Source organism: Alosa sapidissima, chromosome 1 (assembly GCF_018492685.1).
Source record: "Alosa sapidissima isolate fAloSap1 chromosome 1, fAloSap1.pri, whole genome shotgun sequence".
NCBI classification, from domain to species: Eukaryota; Metazoa; Chordata; class Actinopteri; order Clupeiformes; family Clupeidae; genus Alosa; species Alosa sapidissima.
The window spans coordinates 35,664,158-35,677,393 of NC_055957.1; the positions used below are offsets into that span (position 1 = coordinate 35,664,158).

The following is a 13,236-nucleotide window of genomic DNA, read 5'->3' on the forward strand; positions in this document are numbered from 1 at the left end:
CCCATTTTTTTTTAAAGGTAAATAACACTCTATAATATTTATACACATACCCCGAAGTGAAGCTGTGAGAAGAAGGATCCAAGATCTCCATAAATAATTATCAACTAGTGGCATGGCAGTTCACATATCTACTTTGTACTGCTGATTTTGTGCAAGTTCACTGGTTGTTCTAGTCCCACATCTTGTCCACCAACAGGACGGCCATCTCTGCCACTGCAAACCGTAATCAGCCACCGCTGACCTCCGTCTCTCGACATAACCAAACAGTTGAAATGTTACATCAGGATCTTAAACTAGGTCATCCTTATTTTTGGTCAATTGAGACTATTTATATCTGCGCTGGCGTTTCCGTGAGAGGCAGCAGGCGTGTGTCATCTGTACATCTGTCTGCTGGGTGCGTCCTGGAGCTAATGACTGAGACAGAGGGGCCTACCATGCAGCTGCATCAGAGGGCCCACATGGGCATGGAGACGGTTAACTTAGTAGTCCTCCTTGAATCAGTTGCGTATCTAGGCCTTCAGACATTTTTTTGTGTTGATGTTGCATAAAGTGTGTGTGTGTGTGTGTGTGTGTGTGTGGTGCCAGAATTGCTGTGCTCTCATTCTGCCTGTAGCTCTGCTGCTGTTCTCGGCTGGGCTGTTGTTAGCGTTGCATCATGATGTGCTGAATTATTGAAATGCCCATGGCTGGCTGGTCTGGGATCAGTGCAGTCAGGTCGCTGCGGTGCTCAAACCCTTTGAAGCATATGAACTCTTCACCCGGTGTCTAACCAGGCCATCTTTCCCAGCCTGCTGCAGGGAGACGTGCACTGTGAAATGACAACTTCCCTGTTCTCTCTCCCCCTCCCCCCCCCTCTCTCTCTGTCTGTCTTGCCTGCGACCTCACTAGCTCTTCCTTTTCACTTGACTGCAGTCTCTCTCCTTCCTCAGCCTGTCTCTCTTCCTATATTTTCCCTTTGGCCCTCCATTCTTTCAGCCATTCCTCTCCTCTCTTTCTCTGCATAACCACCCCCCCCCCCCCCCCCCTCCAGCCTGCACCCTGTGTGTCGTTGGCCCCTCTTCTTCGTCTCTGTTCTAGATTCCTGCTTTGCTGCTACTGTACTTCAAAGCGTGCTTGTGACGGAAGGGTTTTGCATGTGCTGAATGGCTGATGATGTGTAGCTTTAGGCGCTTGTGCAAGCAGCATGGCTGCTGAATTGTCTTGTAATCCTGGTGCTGTCCATCTGTATGAGCATTTTGGCCCACTTGTTTGTTGGTCAGAAAAGACCCAAGTATAAAATGTCATCTTAGAAAGACAACTGTCTGTATTGTCTATATGAGTGTGAATGAACAGACATGGATATTTAATTACTTTCTTTGCACTTCAGCCTGAGAGGAAAGAGCAAAAGATAATTTGCAAGTAACTACTGTATTTCCCCTTTACTGATTTAACTTTAACATTAACCCGTCCTCTTAACATTAATCAGTACATTAAAATGATTTAAATTCATGTTTAAATCAAGAATAAATCAAGTGTTATTTTAAAGCTTGTGATGCTCTCCTGGTGGTAGTAGTAGAAGTGGTAGTGTTGGTAGTGTAGTGTAGTGGTAGTGTTGGTAGTGTAGTGTAGTGGTGGTAGTGTTGGTAGTGTAGTGTAGTGGTGGTAGTAGTGGTTCCTGTTGTAGTTGTATTAGTTGCATTAAACAAAACCCAGCTTGAGAACGGGGAAACAAACAGTGACTTCTATATCATCACTACAACCCACTGAGCCTTCCATAATGGACAGAGGAGGACACCTTTTCCAAATGATTGGAGGTCAGAAACCAGGTGAAGGATCTCTCTCAGTTTAATGTTCTTCCCATGGAATGCCTCTGGCACAAATGTAAATACTTTCCACTTGGTACTGTCTGAATTATGTGGAGAACCTGGTAGTAAACAAATAGAATGCCTGCACTCTCCAGTCAGTTTAACATTTAAGAAGAACACAATAAGTGTTTATAGGAAAATCACTGAAATCTCAAACAAAAATATAATATTAATGGATCCAGTGCCATGTATAATACATTGTTTTTACACTAGTCAGTCCAGGAAGACGTTTGTTTTTGTGTGATGTGTCTACTATGTGTGACATGAAGCTGCTCCTGAAATGCATAAGAGACTTGATGGTTGGAAAAAAAACGTAAAGGAGCACCAGGGTATGTCACACTTCTGCTCTGGTGAGAAATGTGGATGTGTAAAGGAGTTCAGAATCCAGTCGAGACCAAAAGAGCATGCTGCACACTAGTAGTAGGTGTGTGTGAGTGAGTGAGAGAGTGCATGTGTGTGATCATTTGTGTATGCACTTTTAACACACCACTTAAATTGTCACACTGACCGCAGACGGTGTAGGTCAAGCGTAGATTGTGTATGTGAGAATGAGGCCAGTGACAAGGCAGATATCGTGGCATTTGACAGCTCACGTGACGTATGCCATCAGAACGACAGCCATCTTGGCAGCCTAACAAAGGAAGGTTCATGCCACACAAAGCTCTGGCGCTTGGTGTGTGTGTGTTCAAATCTTTCCTGCCTATGTCAGAAGTGATAGACCCTGGGCAATTGTGTAGATAGGTAGGAAGGTGTGTGTGAGAGAGAGAGAGAGAGAGAGAGAGAGAGAGAGAGAGAGAGAGAGAGAGAGACGCCGTGTCCCCTTCTTGACCTCGGTCTGCTCTCGAGCTCCAGGCACCTTATTAAGGGATTAGAGAACTGCTAGTTGTAAGCGTGTTCCTGCCTGGCATTGCCTCCACCAACCCACGACACCTTAGTACACACACACACACACACACACTACCCACATACAGTACATGTGCACACACACACACACACACACACACATACAGTCACAATGTAGGTCAGATCCAGTCAACAGCAATATGACAGACTCCGCCCAGTAACGCCAGGCATAGTTCAGGGGGGGTTGGGGTCATCATCAGGCTAACCACTCCTGTGCGCTAGAAACTGCACTCACACACACACACACACACACACACACACACACACACAGACTCACAGACACAGATCTGCGCTGTATGTCTGCAGCATTGTGCGGGTTGGTGTGAGTGTGGCTGCCCCCCTCCTCCTGCGAGTGACAGACAGATGCCACCCCCCCGCTGGCAGCCCATCTCTGCCTCCTGTAACCTCCTAAACCAATCGTAGGGAGGAGAGGCCGGGCCAGAGGCTCTCTGCCATCGCTAAAGAATTCACAAAGGCTTTTTTCCGTCTCCAGAAAGAGACTTTTTCCCCTAAATGAGGAGCTGAATGGAAGAGTGACTTTATAAGCCCTGGCCCTGACGGAGACCAGCATGAGATCACTTCTGCTGTCCTTTTCATGTTTTCATGCTGATGGCATCTCTCCCTCCTTCTACCCCCTACTTCTCTCTTTCTCCATCTCTCTCTCTCTCTCTCTCTCTCGCTTGCAAATGTTCCCTCTCATTTTCTCTCGCAGCCCTAAAGTGGCTTTCTTTGTTACATGTGGAGGTTGCATGGTCAAAATGGTGATATGAACAGAAGAGTGTAGCCATAGTCAAAGTCCTGTACATACAGTATGCTTACAACTACGCTCACATAAACATAAGAGATTTGAATAGGAAATGAATAGACAATTGCATTATCATGTGGTCACTCTGCCTTAATATTTCCATACAGTGTGTTGTTTTCATTATCACTTCTATTTGTTGTTATTTTCGGTGTATATATTGTTGTACCTGACTTGAAATAGTGTTGGTGTAAGACTAGGTATACAGTACAGTTCTTTTCAGATAGATTTTTAGCACAATGAAAAACTTCAGTCCCAATCCTACCTGTTTCTACAAATTTCTACACATTACATATAGCCTAGGCAAGTGTATGTCAGTTGCAGCACTGACATACACTTGCCTGCTACAGTCTTTTCCCAAATGCTTTCTATATTGATGAAAGAGCAATACATGATATGGAGATGAAAAAGAACCATCATGCATCTACATCTTGATGTAGAGATAAATACGCATCTTTGAGATAAATAAGGCATCTTTGCAATGATATCTTTTCAGAGAACAACAAGGAGACCTGTTCTCAAACGGTGACCGTCAAGGCCGAGCCTATGGAGGTGGACCCCCCTTCTGACCCAGCCCCTCTCCCATCTCACCTATTGGGATTCAGCACTTTAGGAGCATGTGAGAAGAGGGAACCAATGGCAAATCTCCCAGAGGCGTTGCCCCGCCCCCAGAAGGATCTTTTTTCCCAGGACATATCTGTGAAGATGGCCTCTGAGCTCCTCTTCAAACTGTCAGGTATCTTTTACCAACAGCATGGCAGGAAACCGAAAGGAACGCACAAGCCTTTCTTCCTGTGTCTCCCACACAAGATCCCCTGTGTTCAGGCATTCTCCTCAAATTGCTGTGGGAGTGTGTGTTTGTATGTGGTGTGTGTGTGTGTGTGTGTGTGTGTGTGTCTGTGTGTGTGTGTGTGTGTGTGTGTGTGTGTGTGTGTAGTCACGTTTTGGTAATGATGGTGAGGTTGTTGCCATGGGCTCAGTATAGCAGGAAGAGGATTAGCAGACCTGAGCTTGCCCTCGAGCACTCCTCTGTCTCCCACTGTTACAGCTTCCTTTAAATGGCATCCAGCACCTCTGAAACACACACACACACACACAAAGAAGTGTGTGTGTGTGAGTGTGTGTGTGTGTGATCATATGTGTGTGCCTCCTTGCTCTGAATCTCGGCGGCTCAAGCACACTTGGCTGCACACACCTCCTCCTCAGCTCTCCCGTGCTGCATCGCCATGGAAACACAGAGAGCCCTTCCGTCCTCGGCGCGGTGACAGTGGAGGGGCTTCACTGAGTGCCATGTAGAGTGATGAGAGGTCATCACAGTGCGTTTGGGGGATGGGGACGGGGCGCCTTGCCTACTGCTTGACACTGCTCAACATTGCTCAAGACTTCTTGGAAACCTGAGTTTTACCTGCTTTCAACCGTTTGTTTTTTTTTCAATCCATTACTTGCTGTTTTTGATATCTTGATGTCAATTCACACCAAGGACCAATTCATCAATACAGTCAGTTGTGTGAGGAGCTAGTGTACATCAGATTAGTCCCCTTACTATCAGCATGTGTAATGATTGCTGTATTTATTTGTATTGACACACAGACCTCCCTCTAATTCATGCTTCTTACCTGTCTGCTCTGTTTTCCAGAAAAAGTCAGCAAAGCTAACAGCAACAAGGACAATACCACACTGGGCATGAACAGGTGAGACACACACACACACACACACACACACACACACATTTAGAGCAATCATTAGCCATTTTTAGATTGAGATTTAGATAGAGAACATTCACAGGAAGAGGAAACGTCTTTATCTCTGTCTTTATCTACTCATGTATTTAAAAATGAGGCGAAACATTGCCATCCTGGTACTTCATACCGCAAGTGTTTACATATAAGCCGGCATATTGAGGAGCCAGGAGACAGGACTAAATAGCAAAATGAAGCATGACGTGCAACATTGGCCGTGAGGAGTAACACAACGAACTATGCATGATTTTCAAAACACATAGCTTTGACATGCATAGCTGGGGATTTTCTCATCAATAATTTTACACCCATAACTTATGACAACTGAAAATTAAAATGTGATACAAGGAACAGAAAGCCTCTTCAATGTGCTTAATCGCCATGAAGGCTAGCCTGTCAATCAAATCATGCTTTGTTTTATCGCTTGATTTTAGGATGGCCTAAATGGCAACCGATTGCATTCCGACCTACAGTCAAGTTTAGCAGGTGTTAAATGACTGGAAGCGTTGTGGATTTCAAGATTGTCGTAATGTGCTGCTATTGCTGCTTTTAATCAGGCAGATTTTAAATGTCCTGTGGTGTGTTGGACACATGTAGTGTCATCAAAACGCCCGCCCAGATTCCCCCATTATGCCTTGACACAATTACAGTGGTGACGGGACAAAAATTGGTGGGCCACATCGACCCCTTTATGTGTACCCCTCCTGGTGGTCAAATTGGTGGGCCACGTTGACCCGCCGTTCCGCCTCGGTGTGTCTAAAAACGTCCAGCGTTCCGCCATAAATGTGCACAAAAAGGCATTATATTACTCAGTGAAAAAACGACTTGTGTGTGTGCTGGTTCTCTCCTTTATTTTTGAATGTACATTAGTTAATTACTATTTTATACATTTGTAACAAATCATGTTTAAGGATAAATAATAAAGTGTGTGTGTGTGTGTGTGTGTGTGTGTGTTCTGACCTTGCAGTCCCTTCCTGGATGACCGCTTCAGACAATCACCTTTCAATACTCGCTCCAAGAGCTCATCACCTGCAGAAGCTAGTTCTTCAGCACAGGCCCTACAAGGTGAGTACCAACACAACACACACACACACACACACACACACACACACACACACACACACACACACACACACACACACACACACACACACACAGGTATTCCATTTAAATACATTTACACATTTACATATATATATATATATATATATATAGATACAAATACAGACACACATTGTTCTTGTACGCTAGTTAGGAATCAAAAGATTATAACTCGACTCCCTTGATTCTCCTTCTGCATCACATGTGCCTTGAAATATCTTCACCCAACTTTGATATCGTCTTCATGGTATTTGACTTGAATTGTAGTGTCTGTGTTATATGAATTAATTCATACATGGGCAACATACGGCCCGCGGGCCACATCCGGCCCGTGGGCTTTCCCTGACCGGCCCGCGTAAGGTCCGTGAAAGAACAATAGTCAAGAGCCTAGCATAGAGATAATGCATGCAAATCAATATCGTTGTTTTTATTTTGAAAGCGACTGCTATTTGTACGCCCATACATTTGTGCGTGGATGCATACGACGTAAACACCCTCACTGATGTGCTGGTGAATAGAATGTATGCTTCTGCGTCGACACAATGCAGTTGCCTTTACGTCGGCGTAAACCTTTCAAAGTTTTGTGTCTCTTATGTCTGCGTCGCTCACCACCGCAAAGTTTGTTAGAACCAAACTCCTACTGCTGCTCGTTGGCGATACGAAGTGTTCATTTCAAAACGTTACTGGCAGATAGACAGTTTACAATCGGATAACCCCCTAATTGTAACCAAAATATGTCTGCGTTTATTTGCAAAGCTTATGTTAGCGAACTAGTATGATGCTACTACCCACAGGTTGCTTGAAGCAGCCGGCTCAACACACAGAGCGAGTTGACCAATCACAGTTATGTGCATAAAGTTAAAGCAAAAACATAGCCTACATTTTTAAAATAGTTTTCTTTGTGCATGTTGATTAACTAATGAAAGCCTATTATTGTCTTGCAGAATTCTGCAAAGAGTTAAGTGTTGATGAAATGGTGGCACAGGCCTATCGGTTGTACTATCGGTTGTACTGACTCCTTCACATTTTCATGACCTAGCCTAATTATATAGATATTGTAGTACTTTTTTATATCAGTCTTTGAAAACTGAAAGAAAAAAATGTCATGTCAAAAAATAATTTTCGAGAATGAGGATTAAATACTGGACATAGATTAAAAATTGTCTCCCTCACATTTTCATCTGTTCTTACGACTAGTAAACAAAACCATATGATTTACTTAATGTTATAGGCTACAAGAACAGAATAGAATTGAACAGAATTGAGTTCAGACTTGAGTTCGGTATTTTGGGTCTGGCCCTCCTTAACAATCCCAGTTTGTCATGTGGCCCCTTGGGGAAATTAGTTGCCCACCCCTGAATTAATTCAACCAGGGTTTTGAGTTTGCTATGGCCTTTACAAAAAATGATGGTGGTTATTATTTGTGATCTGTGTGTAAGCTGTTAGCATGGTGGTTACTATTTGTGATTTGTGTGGTAAGCTGTTAGCATTGGTTTGTGTGGATGCCTTGGTCTGTGCACAGGAATGTGCATTTAGGAGTAAATCCACAAGTATCTCTCCATCCTCTGTGTATACTGTGCCTGCTCATTAGTGTGTGTGTGTGTGTGTGTGCGCGTACATGTTGGTGTGTGTGTGTGTGTGCGTACGTGTTGGTGTGTGTGTGTGTGTGTGTGTGTGTGTGTGCGTGCGCACTTGTGTCTGCTCCTCCATCTTCTTCTCTTGCCCTGGGTCAGCCTGTGTACCACACGGTCAGTGCTTCTTCGGCTGCCTCTAATAACACCAATTAAACCATTAACCACTTCAAGGCCTCGGCCGCCTCCTCTCCAGAGCCTCAATTACCCAGCCCACCCAGACTCCCCTGTTGAGGTCGTGACCTCTGGCTTGTGCGACCCTGCATGACCCCCTCTGGTGCTAAGCTAACTCTGTTATCTGCTGAACACCAAGGCCCACACAAACCCCACAGACCAGCAGAGCTAGGAGTAGAGAAAAACAGATGGAGAGAAAGACAGAAGGGGATGAGAGAGAGAGCAGAGGAGAAGATGGACAGAGGGGAAGAAAGAAAGAAATAGACAGAACTCCTGTCAAGAGAGAAAGAGATTAGGATTGAAGAGAGACAGAGACAGGTAGCAAACGGAGAGAAGTAAAGGGGGAATAAAGCACAAAGGGCACTACGCTGTGATGTGATAAAGAGTACCTCTCCTGCAGACCACTACTGTGGCTCTGTGCTGTGAGGCCACCCTCTCTTTGGCATAATGTCCTCCCTCTGATCACACGCACGCACGCACGCACACACACACACACACACACACACACACACACACAGAAGCTAAATGCCACAGCATAGGAATGGTCATTTGCTGAAGTGTGTGAGTCACAGGCAGATGTTTTGCCTGATGACTGAATGACTCACGGACTTGTGTGCGTGTGTGTGTGTGTGTGTGTGTGTTTGCATGTGTGCGTGTGTGTGTGTGTGGTTGAAAGGGTGGGCGTTGTGAGTGGCCAGGCAGTATTTTGATTGCATCCTCTGACAGCAGCCTAGATGTGAGTGTGGAGGGCGAACTCCCACTACCACTCATTTCATTAGAGCTTCCTCTGTGGACATCCAATCCATCTAATGCCACCCGCTACCTCATGAGCCTGCTGAGCATGCCAGTGGCCAGCAGACCTGTCACAGATGCTTCTGGTCACTCTTACCGGGGTAATGACCACAGCACCACTGGACATAAGAGCCTTGTTCAGGGGTTCCAGACCATTCATGCATGTGTCAAATGAAATTTGAGGATGAGGATGTTTGTCAATTTTCTAGGGTGCTATGTATTGATGCATCTTCCCTTGAAGTTCTTGAGTGCTAAACAACAGGACCCAATTCCTTAACTTGGTGCAACCACTAGTCCACCAGGAATACCTGGGGGTTTTAGAAGGAGTTTTTATTGCGATGTGTTTTTTGTTTTGTATGTATTTTGATTATAATGCCACAATATTTATGAGCCAACTATGGGCATCGCCATGACACTTCAGTATTCAGAAATACGTTTTTCTATTTCTGGCCGAAGCTGCGTTGTATTGATTTTAATGTGATGATAGACAGTGCCTGAAGCATCCTAAGCCATGTAAAAGTAAACTTTGTATGTTTTTTCTGTCGGTCATATATTATATAGAATATCCATATTGAGTGTAGAATTGTCAACATTTCGAAATAAATATTTGTTGTAGTCCACAACTTGATTAATATCAGAGTTGTTCAGCTGTAAAACCAGCAGCATAGTAGCCACCTTTCCGTATAATAAGGATAAAAAAATGTCATATTGGAATCTTTCATCTGACCGAAAGCTCTAGACCTCATGTGTTTGTGAACAGGAAGAGGCCATTAAATGTTGAATAGCCTCAGGACCCATCCCCACTCCTCAGGACCCATCCCCACTCCTCCCCATCCCCACTCCTCAGGACCCATCCCCACTCCTCCCCATCCCCACTCCTCCCCATCCATCCCCACTCCTCAGGACCCATCCCCACTCCTCCCCATCCCCACTCCTCAGGACCCATCCCCACTCCTCAGGACCCATCCCCACTCCTCAGGACCCATCCCCACTCCTCCCCATCCCCACTCCTCCCCATCCCCACTCCTCAGGCACCCGCAGCACAGTGAGAAACAGATCTGTAATTCCCCAGCAGTTCTAGTTCCCATCCCCCATGTGTGTCCAAAGCTGCAGCAGACACTGACAGCCTGCGCTGTCTGGGGTCCCGTCCAGAGTTTGGGTCTTGTCCCAGACAAGTGAGTGCACTCCAGTGTTGTCCTTCATGTTCTCCTCTCCAAGGCCAATACATCTGTTCTTTAATGGCCCCTATTAAATCTTCTCCAAAATGCCAAAAATGTCCCTCTCTTCCACCCACTTCTCTCTCTTTTTATTCTTTGCTCCTCTCTCTATCTGTCTCTCTTTTCCCCACATGTTCTCCCTCTCTCCCTCCCTCCTCTCTCTGGCTCTGGTTCCTCCTCTCCCCCTCTTGCTCTCTCTTCCTCAGCGTGGCCCCATCAATCGTGCACTACTGTATCGCTTATGACAGCATTTGCTAAAAATGTGCCTATTTATGAGCTGGCCGTGACTCCAAAGGGAAGGTGAACAACTTTCAGCCACACAACTGGAAAAAAGAAGACAACAGATGTCTACTGTACTAGAACTAGCGCTTGCTAGGATGTTTTGAATTGCTGCTTGTATCCCTGCTGATCAGGCGTTTGACACTGCACAAACTGTGTGTTGATGGTAATTTTGAAACCATAGATTTAATCAGGAACAGAGTTTATTTACAATGATGCGCATCAAGGGAGAGACAGCATGACATGATCCATCAGCTGCTCTAACTAGACAAGGAAATAGTTAGGGTTTAAGTATCCTTCCAGGCTGATAGGAGATGGCGTTGGTCATCCCATCTCACGTGGACTACACTGAATCAGACTCTGATTAGTGGCAACCTCGCAATCCGGAGCAGATAGCTACTGACGCAGCCATGCAGAAAAGTAAAACACTGCAAAGTAGGGGTGGGCGATATGGACAAAAAATAATATCTTGATATTTTTTGTGATTTTGACGATAACGATAATTAGTCGATATCCTTTAAAAAATTGTTTTTGTTAAAGTCTGAGTTACTTTACAGCTCATTATTTATGAATAGCATCATTACAATAATAACCAATAACCTACCTGTGACTTTTTAACCAAATCAACCAATGCATTGTCACTCTGACACATTTCCAATTCTGCCCCCACTTGTGTGTGTGGCAATGACATGGTCTAGCCAGCTACATTAGAGAAGATGAATAGGCCTAACAGTTTCCCAAGAGAAAGTCTGAAGCTGAAGTTCCTTTCAAACCTTTACATAGGATTCAATGTAAAACTAAGAGCAGACCAACAGAGTAGCCTACATCTCAGTTATTTCCTTCTATGTTTTGTTTTAGAGCAATCACGTAGGCTAGCATTCCAAGTTACAGAATAGAAACTAATGCGTTATCTTATGGCTAATGTAAATGAGAAATCCCATAGAGATGCTAACGGTTAGCATAATCGGTAAACGTAGATATTTAGAGCAAACTTCAGTCTATTTACAAAAGAGTTACATGAGAATAGTTATTTGTTTACAACTGACTATTAAAATACTGAAAGGCTAATGTTTTCTCTACATATAATACCGTGTAGGAAAAAACGTGACTGTCTCATCAATGCTACTTGAACAGAAGTAGCTGCATAAAATCCCAAGTAGGCTACTCTTGCTGCACAAAATAAACATTAGGCTGCGTGGGACAACGTTGTGACCCACTAGTGATCACGTGACACTTGCTCTGCTGCACTTCTCCCGCATAGCCTACCTCCTGGGAATGTATGAGTCTTCAGTGCGTGATTTCGAGTGTTTTTTCCCCATAAGTAATTTAAATACTCGATAATGTCAATTTGCACATCGTTAAAACAACAATCACGATATTATCGCAGACGATGTATATCGCCCACCCCTACTGCAAAGTCATAATATTCCCGCTTATCTTTAAATACAGTCACACACAGATATACACAGGGACAGTACAGATATCATACAGTCATTATAGAATCATAGTTTTATCAAAGTGACCCACTAATGAGAAATGCAGAACATTAAACCACATATTGGAATATTGGGCATAATGCAGAACGTTAAACCACATATTGGAATATTGGACGTTCTATTCCACTTTCTCTCAGTGTACAGTGTGTGTGTGTGTGTGTGTGTGTGTGTGTGTGTGTGTGTCAGAGGACTGGCTGAGATTTGGTTTAGCTCCCTCTCAGACAGCTCCTTGCTTGTTTATAGATGGATAGAAGAATGGCACATGTATGGATTGCAGGAAGCCACACTGACCTGATGAAACCTGAAAGTCTTTTTGACCGTGGCGCACGTTACCTGTTGGATACTGTATGCTGTGTATGGTTTATATTTATATTTATGTGTTCATTTACTCGTCTCCCTCACCTCCCTCTATCCTTGGGGTATGCTGCTGTGGGAAGGAGTGGTCCTGCATCTTAATTGACCAGGCTTCCACCTTCATCAGAAGGTTAATTCTGGCACTCTCCTTGTAGTAAAGCACTCGCTCACTCATCCCCCCCCCCCCCCCCTTTCTCTCTCTCTCTCTCTGTCTGTCTGTAGTGCTTTCTAAGAGTTGGGTACAACACTAGGATCAGTCCCCTACTGTAGGCCAATCTCAGTGCTGCAGTGGTTTCAGGATTTAAAACAAGCGTAGTGGAGATGCCACATGGACCAACAAAACAGAAATAACCTGTCCCCAAAGCTTTTGCACACACCTACATGTGTGTATGCCTGTGTCTGTTTGTGTATAAATATGTATGTATGTATGTATGTATGTATGTATGTATGTATGTATGTATGTATGTATGGCTGGATGGATGGATGTCATTTACACCTGATGTGTATGCCTCTGCCACAGACTCTGAGAAGGCAGGTGGAGAGCCGGGGAACGGTCTGGCCCAGTGGAGGTTGAACGAGCAGCTCTACCCGTGCCCAGTGTGTGGGAAAGTGTTTGGCCGACAGCAAACTCTATCCAGACACCTGTCCCTACACACAGGTAAGCGGACACACCAGAGGCCCAGTGCCAACGCCTGCATAGGGAATAGTCTCACACACACACACACACACACACACACACAGTCAGTCAGTAAATCCCAGGCGGGTGCTGTTTGTGGTGGTGAGTAAATAAGGTTGAGTAGACAGGATTACCCTCCCTTTAAAGAGATTAGACCTCTGATTAGTCTCTATGGGAAAAGAATCACAGTAATTACAGCCACCCCACAGCACTGGCCACACTGATCCC

General features: G+C 44.7%; 1 protein-coding gene across 6 annotated transcripts in view; it reads left to right on the forward strand.

Moving 5' to 3' along the window:
- Window positions 1–13,236, forward strand: part of znf827 (zinc finger protein 827) — a 47,473-nt gene that overhangs the window by 24,479 nt on the left and 9,758 nt on the right. For all 6 annotated transcript variants that reach the window (XM_042097535.1, XM_042097545.1, XM_042097555.1 and 3 more), the window contains exons 6-9: window positions 4,046–4,285; window positions 5,186–5,240; window positions 6,256–6,353; window positions 12,853–12,990. In XM_042097535.1, coding sequence (XP_041953469.1) covers window positions 4,046–4,285; window positions 5,186–5,240; window positions 6,256–6,353; window positions 12,853–12,990 — 531 coding nt within the window. The remainder of the gene's footprint in view (window positions 1–4,045; window positions 4,286–5,185; window positions 5,241–6,255; window positions 6,354–12,852; window positions 12,991–13,236) is intronic.